This window comes from Anolis sagrei, chromosome 5 (assembly GCF_037176765.1).
Source record: "Anolis sagrei isolate rAnoSag1 chromosome 5, rAnoSag1.mat, whole genome shotgun sequence".
Taxonomy (NCBI): domain Eukaryota; kingdom Metazoa; phylum Chordata; class Lepidosauria; order Squamata; family Dactyloidae; genus Anolis; species Anolis sagrei.
In genome coordinates, this window is record NC_090025.1 from 76,291,772 (window position 1) to 76,311,432 (window position 19,661).

Below are 19,661 nucleotides of genomic sequence, written 5' to 3' on the forward strand. Positions count from 1 at the left end.
ATTTTTGGTCAAAAATTATCTAGCCACTTGTGCTCCTTCTACTTTTTATAGTTTTATACTTATTTATGCAATGCTTTTGATATGAAATATATAAACAAACAAACATGCTTTAAGTAATTTATAGAAGATTTCCCAATATGCACATATACTCGCATCAAAACAATCTGAATTTATTTTTGTGTAGTTGTAGCATTCATTCTTTGGATAAAAGAGAAGATGGAACAGGGGAAAGAAACTAAAAAAACAACAACAACCACACACACAAGAGGACCACACACCCAGAGTTGTCCCTAATATCCCAAATAACGCCAGAATGAATTAAAAATATAGTAATTTCCAGCTGTAAAGATGAAGTTATGCAGTACAAACCTTTGTTTACATTTTCCATATTCATCCAATTAGGGGGGCTTTAATTAGATGGAACGATGGCCACATGGCAGGAAAAATCTACTATACTTTTATGGGAGTTTTTCTGTTTTTAATGACCGTACTGGAAAATTCCCCCATACGTACATCCCACCAACAGAGAATGAAGGAGCATCTGTTATTTTCAGAGCCAGTAGATGTTAGAAATGTAACAATTCTATGTAAAATATAAACAGTCTATAATCCAATTCTCTTTCAGAATTTGATTATAACACAACAAATAATTTTGTAGCAAGGTAAAGACTAATAGGTTTTCCATTGCAAATTAAATGCTATTTAATGAAATGCATAAAATGCTATCCCTTGTTGGCATTTTGCATTTGCTGTTTATTCCCAATGTTTATATTTCCCCATTTTCTGCCATATATGTCAAAGAAAGGCAAGAGGTAGCCTATGTCTGTTCAGCCTATATCTAGCAACACTGAATGCCATTATTGGCGGAATGGCAGGATACATACATAAATTTAATGTGAATAGTTAATATTAAAGTGCTGGGCGTGACCTATATAGTTTGGCTTTGGATGATCTGAAAGATGGTATCTTTGGATATGAAGCTCTAAGATCCTCAGGAGAAAGTTTTTTTCTTGTGTACAGACTTCTTTGGTAAGGACAAGAGAGAGCCTTTTCAGTGGATTCTTCCAACCTCTCGAAAGGCCTGGTTCCAGAACCACAATTTCATTTTTTTTTCCTAAAGGAAAGGAGGGAGGATGGTGATCTACTCTCACTGGGGAACGGGTTCCACAAGTGGGGGGTCGCCACCGAGAAGGCCCTGTTCCTCGTCCCCACCAGACACGTTTGCGAGGCTGGTGGGACCGAGAGCAGGGCCTCCCCGGTAAATCTTAAACTACGAGGCAAATGTATGCAAAATAATCAGTGACCATTCACAACAGTGTGAACTGATGATAACACAATAATAAAATAGGTAATTACTTACTGGCTATGCTCTTTTGTTCTTACTAATCTGTAAGCCCTTCTGCAGACTTTACAGGATGAGGGGGAAAGTGTAAATGCTATAAATAAATCTTTTATCATCTCCACTGAAGTTATTTTCTATTTCCTCTATTTTATGCTGAATGGCCTTTCTTGAAAAATTCCATAAATTTGAGAACAAATTTAATTATTTATTTATATAATTATTATAATGTAAATTGTGCTAATTTGCAAATGCCACATGTATATATTATATAGTATACATTAGTTCAACAGTTAAGCTAATAGGATTTTCTTTTTTCAGAAGGAATCGGGTTTAAAGGGCACCTTCTGTCAATTTATACACTAAACTACTTTATACATGATTTTACACGGTAAATTATCACTGTGTTTTCAATAGCAGGGATGGAGGGAATTATTGTGGGATTCATTATCTCAGGTCCATCAACACTGCCATATAAAATCCAGATTATCTGCTTTGAACTGGATTATATGGCAGTATAGATAGAGGGAGCTCATCTGCACTCTCCCCGGATTCGAACCTGCAACCTGTTGGTCTTCAGTCCTGCCGGCACAGGGGTTTAACCCACTGCGACACCGGGGGCTCCGGTTTATATGGTAGTGTAGATCAAGACTCAGGAAATGAAAGAAATTGGTCTTGGATACTGAATTACTTACATTGGCTTCAGTATTATGCACCTTCTCTAGTTTTGTTTTTAATTAGAACCATTGATGTTAGTTGCTTTACCACAAGAAAAAATAAAATGTTTTATACTAGCCCTGCAATCTCCTAAATGTTTGTTCTGTCTTGCAAGTAAATATATAATAAAAACAACCTAAACTGTTGTTTTCTTTATGATCTTAAAAAGAAAGCTAGAGAAATGATGTGGTTGTATACAGTGGAACCTCAACTCCTAATTTAAGAGTGTTTTGAGTTAAGAGCAGTTTTGGCCCAGGTTTCGCTTTGACATAAGAGCCACATTTTTAGTTGAGAGCTAAGTGCTAGAGGGAGCACTAGTACAAGAGTACAGAGTTTTAAGGCTTCAAGATAGCAGCCTCCATGCCTCGTGCTCTTGTTTGCTTTGGGAGATTGCTGTTTGCTTTGAGGAACTTTGCTGTAGTTGATTTTATGTGTTTTTTTAATTCCTGATATGTTTGGCTTTACAAAGAGAGGGGGAGAGAGAACAAGAGAGGGAGGGAGGCTGGAATGAGTACAGTATGAAGAAAATGATGCCTCTGCCTCTTCACTTGGTAGTGTTCGCTTCCTGGCCACAACTTTGTTCTTCTACCATTTTAAAATTGCTTTCTTAATTGTTTCATGTGAATTTGTGGATTTTGCCTTGTTGTTACACTGGCCGACACACATTTCCTTGCCTCAAATGTGCTTCCTTGTGCTTATACCATTTTAAAGTTGATCTTTCTTCTTTTTTTTGTTTCATGTTAGTGTGCATTTATACATTTTTGTTATTTATAAAGTACATTTTCTTCTTTGAAAACAGTAACAAAAATGGGGGGCTTCCCAGTGGGAAATTTGCTTTGAGATAAGAGCATTTTGAGTTAAGAGCAAATTTAACTCTTAAGTTAAGATATACCTGTATCTAGATTTTCCCTTGTGCTATATTCCCTCAGGTATTAAATCATTCAGAACTCCTTGTAGAAGTCACTCATTCCTTTCAATTAAAAATAATAAAATGAGTTTGGAATTTTGTTCAAAAATTCCTAAATTTACTTTTTAGTCTCATAATTTAGATGTAATTCTGAATTTTTTTTTCAAACTGAAAGCATAGGTATATATGACCATGTATATAATTTGCTGAGGTTTGCCACTTAAATTTATCTAACAACATCTGTAAAAAAAACTTTCAATGTTCAAATCCATTGTTTTTTTAAATTCAATATGATTTCCCCCTCTTCCATATGCATACATTTATTTTAGCTGTAGACCTTTCATCAAGCTTCTGCTTCATTTATAAGCAAACACCAGATTTGTGGTTTTCATTAAATATAAAATAACTTTGCATAATAAAAGGAATTAATTATTGGTATTTACTTTTATTGTTTTCTTCCTAGCCATGGACTCCTGCCTTGCAGATCATTTTGTGAGGCTGCAAAGGAAGGATGTGAACCTGTTCTTGGGATGGTGAATTCTTCTTGGCCAGAGTTCCTTGCATGTTCCCAGTTCCAAAACAAAAGTGAAAATGACAACATTACCAAAGTCTGTTTCTCCCCAGAACAAGAAAGAGGAAAGCAATGTAAGTGCCATTTAAAAATGTTGTAAACTAGAGTGAAATGGCTTGATTGAGCTTGTGCTACTGGTGAGAGCTAAATTCTCTCATGATGAAGAACTGTATGTTGCTTTTCTATTTTCTGTTTTAATCTAAATCTAAGGTAACTGTCCATTTTACCTTTTTGTAGGGAATAGAAAATGGAAGGACAAACTGATTGAAAAGAAATGGTAAAACATTAAGTAGACTCCTCTTCTGGAAAACAGAAAACAGACCTTTTCCTTTAAAAAAATGGCGTTGATAAGAGAAAAGATGCACACAGATTCACATAACATATAACTTGGGTTCAACTTTCCCTTTGCCCATACTACCTTATTAGGAAGTTGTCTGAATCTGGGCAACACATCAGTCCAGGGGTCCCCAAACAAAGGCTTGCGGGCTGAATGCGGCCCTCCATTTACCTGGCTACCACCGTAAGCCTTAGACCAGCGTTTTTCAACCTGGGGATCGGGACCCCAGGGCGGGGGGTCACGAGGGGGTGTCAGAGAAGTCACCAAAGACCATCAGAAAACACAGTATTTTCTGTTGGTCATGGGAATTCTCTGTGGGAAGTTTGGCCCATTTCTATTGTTGGTGGAGTTTAAAATGTGCTTTGATTGTAGGTGAATTATAAATCCCAGCAACTACACTCCCAAATGTCAAGTAGGCTTTGGCGGTTTCGTTCGTTAATTTCGTAATTCGTTATTAATTCATATTTAAATTAGCTTACGATCCAATATTGAGCCATGCAGGAATAGTGTGAGGAGTAAATTAGATTCGAAACAATTTTTTCAATTTATTTCGTAATTATTTCGTAATTATTTCGTAATTATTTTCGCATGTCTGGTGCAAGTTTTATAGTTGTTTTTTTGTTTTATCACACTAACAGTCAACAACAGAGGGAGAGGGAAGCTTCAGAAGTTCCCCCTGTCCCATTTGGAGGTTTTTTTAGCATGTTGCGCAATTGCGTCCGTCATTAACAAATCGATTCGTAATTTAACGAAATTTTGTATATTTCGAAATTTTTAAAAGGAAAATTTCGGAATTATTTAAAAAACGAAACGCCCCCTAAAAACAAATCGAGTTTAGAACCAAATTTTTCCGTGGTTACCCAAGCCTAATGTCAAGGTCTATTTTCCCCAAACTCTGCCAGTGTTCACATTGGGGCATATTGAGTATTTGTGCCAAGTTTGGTCTTAGTCTATCATTGTTTGAGTTCACAGTGCTCTCTGGATGTAGGTGAACCACAACTCCAAAACTCAAGGTCAATGCCCACCAAACCCTTCCAGTATTTTCTGTTGGTCATGGGAGTTCTGTGTGCCAAGTTTGGTTCAATTCCATTGTTGGTGGAGTTCAGAATGCTATTTGATTGCAGGTGAACTATAAATCCCAAATGACAAAATCAATCCCCGCAACCCGACCAGTATTCAAATGTGGACGTATCGGATATTTGTGCCAAATTTGGTTCAGTGAATGAAAATACATCCTGCATATCAGATATTTACATTGCAGTTCATAACAGTTGCAAAGTTACAGTTATGGAAGTAGCAACAGAAATAATGTTATGGTTGGGGGTCACCACAACATGAGTAACTGTATTAAGGGGTCGTGGCATTAGGAAGGTTGAGAACCATTGCCTTAGAGTCGCCCTAAGTCTGAAATGACATGAAAGCACACAACAATAACAATCCTAATTAACTTGACTATTTCATCAGCCAAAAGCAGGTCCACACTTCCTATTAAAATAATGGTAAATTTAAATTGGTTAAAATTATTCTTAATTTTCCAATTTTAAATATTGTATTGTTCTCTCATTTTGTTTTGCACTAGCAATAAGACTTATTCAGTGCACATAGGAATTCATTCATTTTTTTCAAACTATAGTCTGCCTTCCCAACAGTTTGAGGGACTATTAACTGGCCCTATGCTTAAAAGGTTTGGGGATCCCAGCATTAATCCATCTAGGATTCTAGCTCACAAATTGTCTTCACTATTGTTCTTCTGCTGAGTGCTGCATTCAAGATAACTTGTTATGGGGCGAGATGCTAAAGGGCATGGCTATAGCCAAAAATAGGAAGGACCAGAGCCAAGCCACACTCCCTTCTCTTTTCCTTCCACATGCCCGTTCATACAGGTTGAGCTATTCAAGAGAATTTTAATGACCACTCTATATGTGAGATAAATAATTGAATCAATGTCTCTTTCATAAAGTTTGAGTTAGACATCAACTGTTATAGAAAACAGAAGGAATGGAGAATGCAGTTTCCCTGGTATCAAATAAATATTCAACTTTCACAGATGAGTTGTCAGAGTACAAGGGAGTGAAAAATCAAGCTTTATTACTTTTTCATTCTATTTGAGGCTTTTCACTTACATCCCGCCTTGTGGTTAGATGTGTTGATAGAAAACAATATTTAAATAACATTCCTGTGGGTTAGAAATGAACCTCCCTAGCAATAGAAATACTTAAGTTATATTTTACTTCTAGCCCTCCCTTTGTATCCCTTGAATGTTGTATTCTTTTGATTAATCAAAGTGGGGATTAGTGAAGGAGGCACAATAGGGATGATAAATGAGAGAAGAAGATCAAATACTCAGTGACTTGTTTTCTGAAGATGTGGAGCATAAAAGAGTCAACATCTTTATAATTAAAAAGTTGAGAACTGCTTTACAACATATTTATATTGAAAAGCGTTAAATGGCATGTACTGGATTAATCATTAAAGTGTGTCACCTGTATATTATTGTTATTAGTAGTAGTAATAGTAGTAGTAGCACAGAATTCCAAATTCTGAAATGTGGTAAACTCTCAGGCCCATTTCATATCTGTTTATTCTGGATTATGTAGCAGTGGAGACCCATATAATCCCGTTTAAAGCAGATAGTTTGGAATCTGATCCTGGGATATATGACTGTGCAGAAGGGGCCAAGATTAAATTACCGTGAGCTACCGTGTTTCTCTAAAAAGTGGGATAAAATAAAAAATAAAACATAAATACTGATTCAGGATAAGTGCATGGGCAATAGTTACGTATTTCTTCTGGAAAAAAGAAGTCTGAGTTGATATGATTGCTATAATTAAACATTTGAAGGGCCATCATGATAGAGCTTGATTTATGCTGCTGTAGAGGTTCTTGCAAAATAAGAGCTTCTCACTAAACATTAGGAAAAACTTTTGAGAGAAATCAGGGCTTCAAAGGAACTCTTTTGCCTCCAATGTCATAAAGAGTGCGGCCTTGCCATTTCAGGGCATAGACCACATCCATGGCAGTGACGGTCTTCCTCTTGGTGTGCTTCATGTAAGTCACGGCATCGCGGATCATGTTCTCCAGGAAGACCTTCAGGATGCCCCGGGTTTCCTCAGAGATGAGCCCCAAAATGCGCTTCACTCCCCCACAACGAGCGAGGTGGTGAATGGTGGGCTTGGTAATGCCCTGGATGTTGTCACGAAGGACCTTCCTATGGCTCTTAGGGCCTCCTTTCCCCAAGCCTTTGCCTCCTTTGCTGCATCCAGACATCCTTTTTCAAGGTCCAAAACCAACTAACGATCCATTAGGAAGAACTTTCTGATAGTAAGACTGATTCAAAACTGTTTGACAGTAGAATAGTGTGCTTCAGAAAGTGGTGGACTCTTCTACATTGAAATGGTCACTTCTCATGAGTCCTTTTGTAGTGGATTTCTGCATGGCAGAGGATTGGTCAAGGGACCTCATCACATAATAAAGATGATGATGATGATGATGATGATGATTTATTTATGTACAGCTCCGTCTCCCCGAGGGGACTCAGAGCGGTTCCCAGGTAACATCACAAAACATACAAAGTAAAAAACAACATAACCATAAGATTAACAAAACAAGATATAAGCATCACCATAACACACATATATTAAAAGTAATCCTGACTGTTCAAGGCAATTTAAGGTATTAGTAAAATTGCCTATTCTAGAACACTTCGTCGAAACAGACAGCTACTTCCAGTTGGACTCCATGTTGGCTGCATCAGCAAAGTGTTCTACGGAGGGGAATTCTGAAAATAGAAGACTACCCGTGATCAGATTAGAAATCCTGGGGACAGTGTGAGAGGACCCTGGAAAGGTTTGCTTTCCGGTATGTGATGGGCAAGCAGACAATGTGGACAATGTGGGGTGCTGAGTGACAGATTCACCCCGCTGCTCCACGTTTTGCCTCAGTGCTTTACAGATCACCCTGTTGTTCCCTGCATCAGGGACATCCATGTGATGAGGTCCTAAATGTCACTTGTAGGCCTTTCCAAATCTGTTGGATGCAGGATCAAAATTCTTCAAAATGTTTCCTGTGATTCTTCTTGAATGTGATTCTTTTCCTTCTCTTGGTTTGTGTCCTCATTTCAACTGTGGTAATTTTTTTAAAAAGTGTCCTTAGACAATTAGGCACTGAGCTTCGATTCATCAGTATGAGATACAATCCTCTTATTAAGGGATCAGGAGAAATTAAGAAACACAAATAGTGCATTTGTTGAGTCTGATAGAGAGATGACTAGACCAGCAACAATGAAATGTCAGTTTTCATTGAGTTTTTTAAATTTTATTTTGGAGGGGTGGTAAAATCAATATAAGAACTCCTTGATACATTTTTCTGGATTGTATGTTTGGCACCTTTCCAACTCTATTGGCAAAATAGTAGATGTGGATCAATTCTGAATGATTCCTCCTAATATGTGTGTATAGATAAAATTTTGAAGAAAAAATGTTACAAAGGTTGCTTGTTGGTGAATTCATTTCGGTGCGTGCTCAGTTATAACTCTCTGTTGTGTTCATGTAGCTTTTAACATCTTGAGACACTAATGGGGCAGGAAACATTTACAATTTGTTTAAAATTACTACACGTTTATATCTGGATCTGAAGAAAATTTAGAATATTCCCCACAAGTGAAATGTTTGATAAATATGCAGTAAAAGTTTGTTTGATATTCTAGATGTTATAGCTGTGAAGTATAGTCTTGGAAAATGTTTAGAAATTTTGTTTAAACATGTTGCAGCCAGTTGTCTGGATACCAGATGGTCTGGACTGATAACTAATTTTCTCTCCTGACATATACTTCTAGCTCTAACTATCCAAGTAGAAAGACAGAAAGTTGCATGCATAGAAATATAAATTTTCATCCTACAACGGTTTTAAGGGGAAGAAGCTGTTTGTTGTGGTAAAGATGCAGAGATACTGAAAGTTTCTTCGATCTGCATACAAAAAGAAGTTTAAGTATTCATTTTTTCTTGTAAGAGGCAGGTGGGGACTTCGTTGTTTTCCTCTCCAGTTTTCATTGCACTATATACATTCTGCATATCTTGCATTCATGGATTCTATAATGCAAGGCTTGAAAATATTTTAAAAGATCTAAAAAACAAACCTTGGTTTTGCCATTTTATAAGGGAGACCATTTTAATATGCCATTGTATACAGGCTCTATTATAGTTTTCCTAAAATAAATCTGCGTCTTGTTTTTCAAATAAGACAGACAGTTTTGTCCCTTTATACATTTTATTTATTTACTTATTTATTATTTGGACTTATATGCCGCCACTCCCCTGGGGCACGGAGCGGCTTACAAGAATAGCTAAAATCTAACAAAATTTAAAAGCAATTTAAAACAATTTAAAAACAGCAGTATCAAACATTAAAAGCCTGTCAAAACAGGTATGTCCTACATGCCCTGCGGAAAGCTGGTAAGTCCCGCAAGGCACAGACTTCAGGTGGCAGAGTATTCCAGAGTGATGGTGCCACTGCTGTGAAGGCTCTGCGTCTGGTTGCTGTTAGACGCAAGGTCTTGACACTGGGGACTTCCAATAGATCTTGGTCCTCAGAACGGAGGGATCTCTGGGGTTGGTAGGGGGTGAGGTGGTCCCTCAGATACATCGGCCCCAGACCATGCAAGGCCTTAAAGGTGAGTACCATCACTTTGAAAGTGATCCGGTGCTTAATTGGTAACCAATGCAGCTGTAGTAAGATTGGTGTTATGTGGCATCTCATCGGAATTCCCACAAGAAGCCGAGCAGCTGCATTTTGTACCAACTTGAGCTTCCGGATCACCGACAGAGGAAGGCCAATGTAAAGGGCGTTACAGTAGTCCAGCCTTGAGATGACTGTGGCCTGGATCACCGTAGCTAGGTCATCCCTGGACAGGTAGGGGGCCAGCCGTCTAGCCTGCCACAGATGAAAGAAGTGGTTCTACTAACGGCGGAGACCTGGGCCTCCATCGTCAGCAGAGGGTCCAAAAGGACTCCCAGACTGTTTACCAATGATGACGGGCGTAGCACCTCGCCATCCAGGGTATGCAGCTGGATGTCCCCACTGCCCGGTCGACCCAGCCATAGGATCTCCGTCTTTGCTGGATTCACCCTCAACCTGCTGGCACGCAACCATCCAGTAACGGCCTCGAGGCACTGATGGAAACAATTGGGTACAGAGTCTGGTCGGCCTTCCATCTTCAGCACCAGCTGAGTGTCATCGGCGTACTGGTAACACTCAAGCCCAAAACCTCGAACCAGCTGAGCAAGTGGTCGCATATAGATGTTAAATAACAGAGGGGAGAGAATGGCCCCCTGAGGAACCCCACAAGATAGAGGGGGCCTCTCAGAGACCAGGCCTCCCCTCTCCACTCGCTGTCCACAGTTGTGAAGAAAGGAGGACAGCCAGTTTAAAGCTGTCCCCCTGACTCCAGCAACAGCAAGGCGGTGGGTCAAAAGATTGTGGTCGACTGTGTCAAATGCTGCTGTGAGATCCATTGTATAATAGAGCCTGTATTGCTTTTAATTGTATTCTGCCTTGGGCTTGGGCCCCATGTAAGCCTTCCCAAGTCCCTTCGGGGAGATGGAGGCGGGGTAGAAAAATAAAGTTCTTCTTCTTCTTCTTCTTCTTCTTCTTCTTCTTCTTCTTCTTCTTCTTCTTCTTCCCCTCCTCCTCCTCCTCCTCCTCCTCCTCTTCTTCTTCTTCTTCTTCTTCTTCTTCTCTCCCCTCTTGGAGCCTCAGAAACACCTCTCTCCTTGGCTGAGAGGCCAACTGAGAGGTTTGCCAATCACAGCAGAGGAGGGCTTTTGGTGGGAGAATTTGCTGTCCCTTTCCAAAAAGGCGGAGAGATCTTCAGCCTTCTCTGGCAAAGGGGTTCCTAAGACCATCTGATATATATGTTTTCTGATGGTTTTTGGTGACCCTTTGAAGCCCCTTCATGCCCCCCCTCCAGGTGTCCTGACCCTCAGGTTGAGAAACACTGATTTAAAGCATTTCTAAAGCTTTGCAATTGGTTTAGCTTAGCTGGTCTCCTCCTCCCATTTTGGCCAAAAAGCATGACTATGTTTCTTTGGAAGGTTTTGGTGGTTTTATTGAGATACAATATGGCTTGTTGCTATGTGCCTTTAAGTTGTTTCTGACTTAATGGCTACCCTATTATTGGGTTTTCTTGGCAAGTTTTGTTCAGAGAGGATTTACCATGGCCTTCCTCTGGGGATGAAAAAGGCTTATTTGTCCAAGGATTATTTCATTATTCTTAAATATTTGATCTTTAGTCATTTTATATTCAGTCCTTCTAGGAAATTGCTTTCAACTGTTTTTGTCCTAGTTTGATATTGTCTTGTAGAACTAGTTTCATCTTCATAATGTAGAAAGTTGTTATGATGGAATACAAATGCCTTATTATTTTTATTTTTAAAATAAAGTAAATTTCCTGTCAATATTGTATGGTACTTTCTCCTAAATCTAAATTTCTGCAGTCTTAGGCTTCAAATAATATATTTATCTTGTGATTTCCCTCTGGTTATAGAGGCTTGTGATTTCACGATAATGTCAAGTGAATGGATGAGGAGAAGCACTAAATATATTTTTCACCGTAATTGTCAAAGCCCAATGCCCTCTGCTATATTTAATGAAAAATATGTGAATTTTAGAAATATTATTAAGTCAATGTGATAAATGAAAAGCAAAGTAGACTTCGCAATTCATGAATAGATCAGTCAAGTCATGGAGTCATTCAATTAATTCAGCTGCTATCAAACATGAGAATAAAATAATAATAGATAATTGCACTATGGATGAATGATGAACATACTCTAAATTTATTTTTTCTCACATAAATTCTGGCACATTTTCTTTGCATCCTGTTAAGCTTTCTAGACACAGAGAACAAGATAAATCGAAGCCACATGGCAAGTTCATTGGTTTTTACACCACCTTAGTTTATGCGTACTTTTGCAATATTTTCAAGAATATTTTTCACTGTTTTCATTTCAGTTATGATTTACGTACATGGTGTTCTTACCATACATCAAGGGAACCACTGACCACATAGGGAAGCTGATGAAGAAACACAACCTATAACTATCTACAGGCCCACTAAGAAAACCCAATATTTATTATCTTTCACATATCTTGTTTACTATAAATGAACTGTGGTAGGGCATTGCTTGAATGTGATCTTAACTCCTATCTACACATCAGCTTTCACATTTTGTTGTTCCATCTCTACTACCAATATAGCCAAACCAGAATTGCTGGACTGCTAAGTAACAACAGTAAAATGATGTTATAAATGAAGTAGACTACTGATTTACTTTGTAAACTGAGAAAATAAGTATTTTTTTTCTTTTTCCTTTTCCTTTTTCAGTGCTTTGTGATGGGGATGAAAGCTTTGTATGCAGAAGTGGAATTTGTATCCCGGGGATACTGCAGTGTAATGGCTACAATGACTGTGATGACTGGAGTGATGAAGCATCTTGCAGTACGTCATTTAAATGCATAATATAGTGTATGTTTTGAAACACCAACAACATGGTAACTGGGTTGTTGTAGGTTTTTCGGGCTATATGGCCATGTTCTAAAAGTATTCTCTCCTGATGTTTCCCCTGCATCTATGGCAAGCATCCTCAGAGGTTGTGAAGTCTGAGGATGCTTGCCATAGATACAGGCAAAACGTCAGGAGAGAATGCTTCTAGAGCATGGCCATATAGCCTGAAAAACCTACAGCAACCCAGTGATTCCAGCCATGAAATCCTTTGCCAATACATTGAACATAGTAACTGTTAAAATTACTTCAGAAACAAGACACCTCTTATGAAATGACACCAATAATAATAATAATAATAATAATAATAATAATAATAATCTTTATTTATACCCTGCCACCATCTCCCCAATGGGGACTCGGAGCGGCTTACATGGGGCCAAGACCGAACAACATATTACATCAAAATAAAACCAAATATGAACAACAAGCAACATCATCAAAAGGAGAAAAAAATATGAATACAATAACAAAATAACATTACAATAAACAAAAAACACAGTTTCTGTGCTGGCACGGTAGTGCCAGGAGATTTAAATTCCTTTTTCTTGCTAGTTTGTATGAATTTACTTAAGCCATAATTTTGCAATCGGATAGCTTCCCCAGGTTGCAGCCATAGGGCCGGCAACCTAGCAATCAGAGTCCTTAGACTCACCCTTTTCCTCAGGGTTTCGGAGTTAAGGGCCTTTGGTTAGTCACTTTTTTTGGAGCCTAACAGCAGGGCATGTGGGTTTCTCTATCCCACCTGCAAAAAGGCATCACTACTCACAGCTCCGCTGGCTGAGTAAAGGGATAGTTCCATGGCCTTTGCCGAGACAACAGGACAGTTTCTATGGTCTTCGTGGAGCAAATCTAAAGGACACCTTGCAGCTTGGCAGATTTACAGAAACCTTGTCTGGTAAGGGACCACTCGGGTCATCCATAAAGTAGCTTGGAGCCGGGAGTAGGGGCTTCATGCTAGCAAGGTAAAGAAAGTTTGCCCAAGGAGGGGTCAGGAGATTTCCCTAAGGAAGAAAGGAACAGTTTACTATCAGTTGCCTGCCCCTTGTTGGCAGATTGAAAAGGCTATCGGTTTTTCAAGGTTATAAGGCATTTAATTCATTTGTTTGAAGATTGAAAACCCTAATAAAGAACTTTGTTGAACTCATTTTGAGCCTTATTAAAACTTTGTGTTGGGAAACCTGAGGGACCCTTCAGCTGAGGCACCCCGGCGTCCCATTGGGCATACAGAAGATGCGTCCTGTATACATACATCATTACAGGCTCAGCAAGTGTCAGCACAGTTGCAGTAACAATGGGCGGGCCACATGTACAGGATTTGCGTAGGATTTGCGTATTCCGACTTCTGAGTCTTTCTTAGGAATCAATATAACCTGTTTTCTTTTGCCCAACCTGACCACAGAACATGCTTGTAGACCTTTAAATGTTGTGTTTTAAAAAGCATGAGTTCAATAGTAATTTAACAGCTAAATTTTCTGCAGACACACAGCGGGATTCTTAGACAGTTGTTTTTAAATGTCTGAGTCATCATCCCACAAAGACTGTCTTTGTCGAAAGATAACCTTTTGAACAAGCGCTGGCTTTATACCTTTTGGTGATTTTGTTGGCAGCATGTTACAGTACATGAAAAACAACCTGCTTACAAAATGATTTTTGATATAACCCCGAAGGTGGTTGCAAAAAAATATTTGGTTATAAAAGAACTGCTGTTGAAAAGAACATGTGGTTTTTCCACTATTTGATATTTGCAAGAATGAGAAAGAGCTGGAGGCTGGATCACACTGCTCACATTTAACAAGTGAGCACATATAAGCAGATGTTTCTCAGATCTGGCTATGTGAAATCATGAAGGAGAAAGCAATCAGTCCCTTGCCTAGCAGGAAAGAGTCCCCGAAACATTCCCTACCCTTCTTTTTCCTCACACTTCTGATGGGAAAGAGACAACACATCCTCATTTTCAGTATATGAAGCTCTCTACTTTGTTGCCGATTGTGGTCTGAGAAATACTGATGAAACCATAGGGACCCAGCATGATTACAACTAAGGCAGCGTGAGCTTGGACCACAGGCAAAGCAGTGGTAGAGAATTCATATTGGACATTTTTTCAGCCCACACCAGGATGTTAACATCTCAGAAAAGAATTGGAATGCGAAAACAAAAATAAATTGTTTTAGACTGACAGATCTATAATGTAGCCAGTGTAATAAAGTTCTGTGATTTGAAACATGAAAGAAAACACGCAACAGCATTCTGCAAAGAACTTGCCCATTTTGCAGATAAGATCGCTCTGATTCGCTCTGATTTAGATGCCATATTTGATACAGTTCTGATGGATGTAACCTTGGTTCCTGCTCACCTGAAGATGCTGACAGGATCCTTGGAAAGATGAGAGCCACCATGTGTGTTCTAGACCCTTGTTCTCCTGGCTTATTAAATTGGCCAGAGACGGACTGGTGGTGTGGGTAAGGGAAATGATTAATCCATCGTTGCTTCAAAGCAGGCTCCCAGCATGCCTTGAGGAGGTTGTGGTAAGATCTCTTCTGAAAGAAGTTTCCTTGGACCATACCGTACTTGACAACTATAGATCAGTCTCTACTTTTCCATTTCTGGGCAAGATATTGCTGTGTGTAATGGGTTCTCAACTCCAAGGCTTCTTGGATGAGGTGGATTATCTAGATCAGTTTCAGTCTGCTTTCAGGCCTAGTTATGGGACATAGACAGCTTTGGTTGGTTTGGTGGATGACCTATGCCGTGAAATGGACAAGGGGACGGCGTCCTCATTGGTTCTCTTGAACCTTTCAGTGGGTTTCCATATCATCAACCACAGTGTCCTTCTAAGTCACCTTTCTGGCATGGGGGTTGGTCCTGTTCTTCAGTAGCTCCACTCCTTCCTGGAGGAATGGTCTCAGAAGGTCATGCTGAGGCATTCCTGTTTGACTTCTTGGCCACTGGAGACCCCGAGGGTTCGGTCCTGTGCTCCATACTATTTAATATATATATGAAACAATTAGGAGAGGTCATCCAGAGTTTTAGGGTTAAGTATCACCAGTGTGCTAATGACTGTACTACTCCTTTCCATCTAATTCCAAGGAATCTGTACTAAATGGGTGACTGGCAGCTGTAATGGATTGGATGAAGGCAAACAAATTAAAGCTTAATGAAGACAAGATAGACATGCTTCTGGTCAGCTGAAAGACAAATCTGGGAACAGGGTTTTGGCATGTGTTACATGGGTCACACTCCCCTGAAAAGACAGGTTCACAGTTTGGGGGGTACTCCTGGATTTGTCCCAGAAGCCCAGGTTTCAGCAGTGACCAAGAATGCTTTTGTACAATTCATCCTATGTAAACCTAAATTAAGCGCATAAACCCTCTACTCTCGTTGTCTCTTCTGGGTTTTTAAAAAAATACCCTTGTGGGGAAGTGGCAGTGGTGGCCAGGCATGGTGGCATTCCTGAGGTGGCATGAATACTTTCCCCTCTGTGGAGTAGCTCTTGATTTATCATCAAAGGCATTTATGGCCAGAATCATTGGAGTGTTGTGTGGTTTCCATGCTGGATGGATGTGTTCTAGTAGCAAACTAGAGCACAGCCATACAACCTGGAAACCACACAACACCTCTTGCCTTATCCATGGGTCATAGCAAAATTCCTGATTTTGGCCTCAAAGTCTGCCCTTGAACTAGACACGATGTGAACTTCTAAATTTCTATATGTGGTTGCTTGTAGCCTTGCACATGGCAGATACAGACAAGAGTTCAAACTGAAGAAGAAAATAATGAAGTTTACTGCCTTACACTGCTTTTGTATCCCAAATACCTAATGGTAAAGTGCTACTTTATAACTTTCAATCCTCATATTTCCTCCCCTAAAATGTTTTTTTAACATCCATGCCTGATGAAGCAGAATGGGAGTTTCAAACACTTGTGTAATGTATTTTGTGCATTTTGGTGACCTAATAAAGGTATCACAGCAGTGTGTTTTTGTAGAGTTTTCTATATTCTGCTGCATAGATAACACAAGCACAATGGGATACAGCTTCCACTGATATTTGGTCAACTTTCTGCTTTTGATTTCCAATTGCCTATGATAAGTAACATGTCCTCTTTTGATGTGTGATCAATTTCCTCTTGGAGACTAGTGTAGAGAACTGTCAGAATATTTCATGGTACAGATTCCAGATAAACAATGATCTGAATTTCCAACTCAGCTGGGTACTGCATTCCTCAATATGAAACCATCTGCAGAACACACATATTTTAACTTAGTTTATATCATTTAGGATGTTATGTGTTTGGTATTTACTATCCTTTCATTCTTGATATTATTTTAGAGCTAAATATAAACCATACTGGAAACTTCTGGACAGTTCGAACTGTTACATTCCTCCCCCTTTAACAGCAGTGAAAGCTAGTTTTAATGTGGTGTATTGGATAATATGCTGCACTTGGTCTCGATAGACATGATTTTAAGTCCATCTTATACCTCCATGTGAGAATTTGTTGATTTCTGCCCATTATGCAGCTGCCAATGACACATAGTGTAGGAACCCAGATACCTTAAAGAGTATGTCCAAAACAATAGTTTATTAAAGCAAAGTAAACAGGACTCAGAGATACTTGCTTCAGTGCTTCTGGTCAAAACTCAAAGATTGTAGCAATTTCTAGCTTGAAAAACTAACTCAGAAAATAATCCGGATTAAACTGGCAAAACACCCGGATTCAACAAGAGTTCTTCCAAAGCACACCAAAATCACACAGTTCAATGGAAACAAACAAACAAAGAGCCGTGAAGAGAAGCCGTTATCAAAATGCAGTCCAAGGTTGAAGAAATCCCAGTTGAAGGTTCCAAAGTCCACTTAAGCAGTGTCGTTGTCAAAAGCAGTCTGAAATCAAGGAGAGGGGAAATCTGCACTTACGAGAATCCAAGCTGGTCGGTACACGAAGCAAAACAGCAACCTGCAGATCCAGGACCCAAGCCCAACAGGAAAGCGGCAGCAACAAGACCCAAGGCACGAAACCAACACTTTGCCTACTGCAAAGTTCTATCATTCCAGTGCCTACATTTATCTTACAGCTTATAATCCGATGATGAGCTGCCCTCCACTCTATCCTCATCACTCTCAGCTGTCTTAGCTTCCGCAGCTGAACGCCAATGCCCATCCCTCCAACTCTTCCACCTCTTGACAAGACTTAGGTCTCCCCATGATTTCACAGTATCATTGCCAATCCCCACCACCAGAAAACCCCACAAAAGTGTCACTAGACATTGGTTGAGTACACACATTCTGAACCTCCTGTACCTTGGTCCAATCCAGTGGCTCTTCTTCATCCCTATCACTCCCAGACCATCATTCTCAGAAAAACCCATGAAATCCTCTTCCTCTGTGGGAGCAGTAAGTATGTCCTGGATCTTCTTTCTCTGATGCTCCTCATCTGATTCCTGCTCTCGAGTAATCTTCTTAGTCCCTCTATTCCCATCTGTATCTCCTTCCTCCTCTTCACTCATTTCACTCTCGGAGAAATCCTCGAAGGACTCTTCATCAGTGGGTCCTCCTGGATCCTCTTCCTTTGCTGTTCCTCGTCTAACACCTGGGTGCCTCGTTTCCCTCCTCTACCACTCCTACTAACAGTTGCAGCATGGCCAATAGACTCTAGTTGGTAGTTTGGGGGCCAAAATTATGGACCTATGTATAAGTTGACCCAGTTTTTTGGGGTGATTCTAAAAAATAATATTTCTAAACTTATACATGAGTATATAGAATTAGTGGATTTTAGGGTGCGTTATTCAGTAAACAATAAAATATTGTATCACACACAATTATTTCACAAATTTCATTACTAATTTCAACAATAATATTACAATATAAAAACATGAAAGCATGTTGTAAAATTATTGCTGTTCAGTTCTCATTCTTTTTGGGGAGTTCATACCCAGATTAAATTCTACTATAAAATGTTAATGCATGAGTAAGGTAAGATAATGGTTTTTTAAAAAAATATTTTATTTTTTGCAGATTGCAGTGAAGGAGTTTTCCGTTGCAACACAGGAAAATGCCTCAATTACACTTTTGTTTGTGATGGATATGATGACTGTGGAGACCTAAGTGATGAGCAGAATTGTGGTAAATAAAGTGTAATTGTATATAGATAGATCTAGATAGAAATATTTTAAACACTGTAATGGAGAACATTGATCGCATTCTCTTGACACAGGGCCAGAATATTTCCATGTCTGTCTTACATTGTGTATACAGAACAGTCTGGAGCATACAAAAGCCACACACACACAATATATCTTGCTATGGATAGCATAGGGGAGGGTTAACATCCCTGTGGTGTTTGTTTACTTGTCCATGCTCCTGTTTAGAAGATTTCACCTCACTTTTGTCCCTGCCATAATTGCATTTTGAAAATTTTGGCTTGTTGTGGAAACAAAGATTGGGGATAAAGTTTCAGTGAAGACATCTTTCCCCCAATTCTTTCAGGAGATAATTTCCCGTCTGAGGGGTGGATTTCTCTCACTTTCTATTGTCTCATCTCTGTTGTATGAGTTGTTTGTAAGTCGGATGTTTGTAACTCATGGACTGCCTGCATTCAAAATACAATATACATTTCAAAATTCCTCCCATGCTCAGCTAAAGTCACTCTGAATTGTGTTTAGAATTTTCTGACTCCTCTTAGCTTTGACAAGAAAACACTGGGAATTGCAGTGGTAGCTGTACACTGTCAGCTGTTCAGAAGAGCTGTCCTTGGAGAATGGAGCGAGCTTGCTATTTAAGAGATAGAACCCAAAGCAATGGATTGAAATTATGTACAAGAAAGTGTGTGTGTGTGTGTGTGGGGTGTCTCACTAAATATTGAGAAGAACTGTCTGGTGGCAAGTGCTCTTTCAAAGGTCATTGCTTTATTGTGCTCCCACTTTGATTTCATAATATGTGACCCAGTTGTGTTAGAAATAGTGGAAGGAGTTGTGTTGATTCTTTTTCAGTTTTTGTATTTCTTTTCCTAAAAAAAAAGATTGTAATCCACTAACTCACTACCAATGTGGAGATGGGAGATGCATAAGAATGGACTGGGTATGTGATGGTGACCATGACTGCACAGACAAATCAGATGAAGTCAACTGCTGTAAGTTATCTGATTTTACACATTTTGATATCAGTTTTCATCATCGCTCTTATTTGCTGTCAAGTCAACTTCAATATATGACAATTTTTGAATGATTGTATTTTT

General features: G+C 39.2%; 2 protein-coding genes across 3 annotated transcripts in view; one reads left to right on the forward strand and one right to left on the reverse strand.

The window, feature by feature from the left end:
• CORIN (corin, serine peptidase) overlaps positions 1–19,661 on the forward strand; it is a 158,304-nt gene that overhangs the window by 81,826 nt on the left and 56,817 nt on the right. For both annotated transcript variants that reach the window (XM_060778485.2, XM_060778486.2), the window contains exons 5-8: positions 3,427–3,608; positions 12,252–12,365; positions 18,443–18,550; positions 19,446–19,556. In XM_060778485.2, the coding sequence (XP_060634468.2) occupies positions 3,427–3,608; positions 12,252–12,365; positions 18,443–18,550; positions 19,446–19,556 (515 nt within the window). The remainder of the gene's footprint in view (positions 1–3,426; positions 3,609–12,251; positions 12,366–18,442; positions 18,551–19,445; positions 19,557–19,661) is intronic.
• GABRB1 (gamma-aminobutyric acid type A receptor subunit beta1) overlaps positions 1–19,661 on the reverse strand; it is a 293,072-nt gene that overhangs the window by 20,563 nt on the left and 252,848 nt on the right. The gene's annotated exons all lie outside the window — the stretch shown is intronic.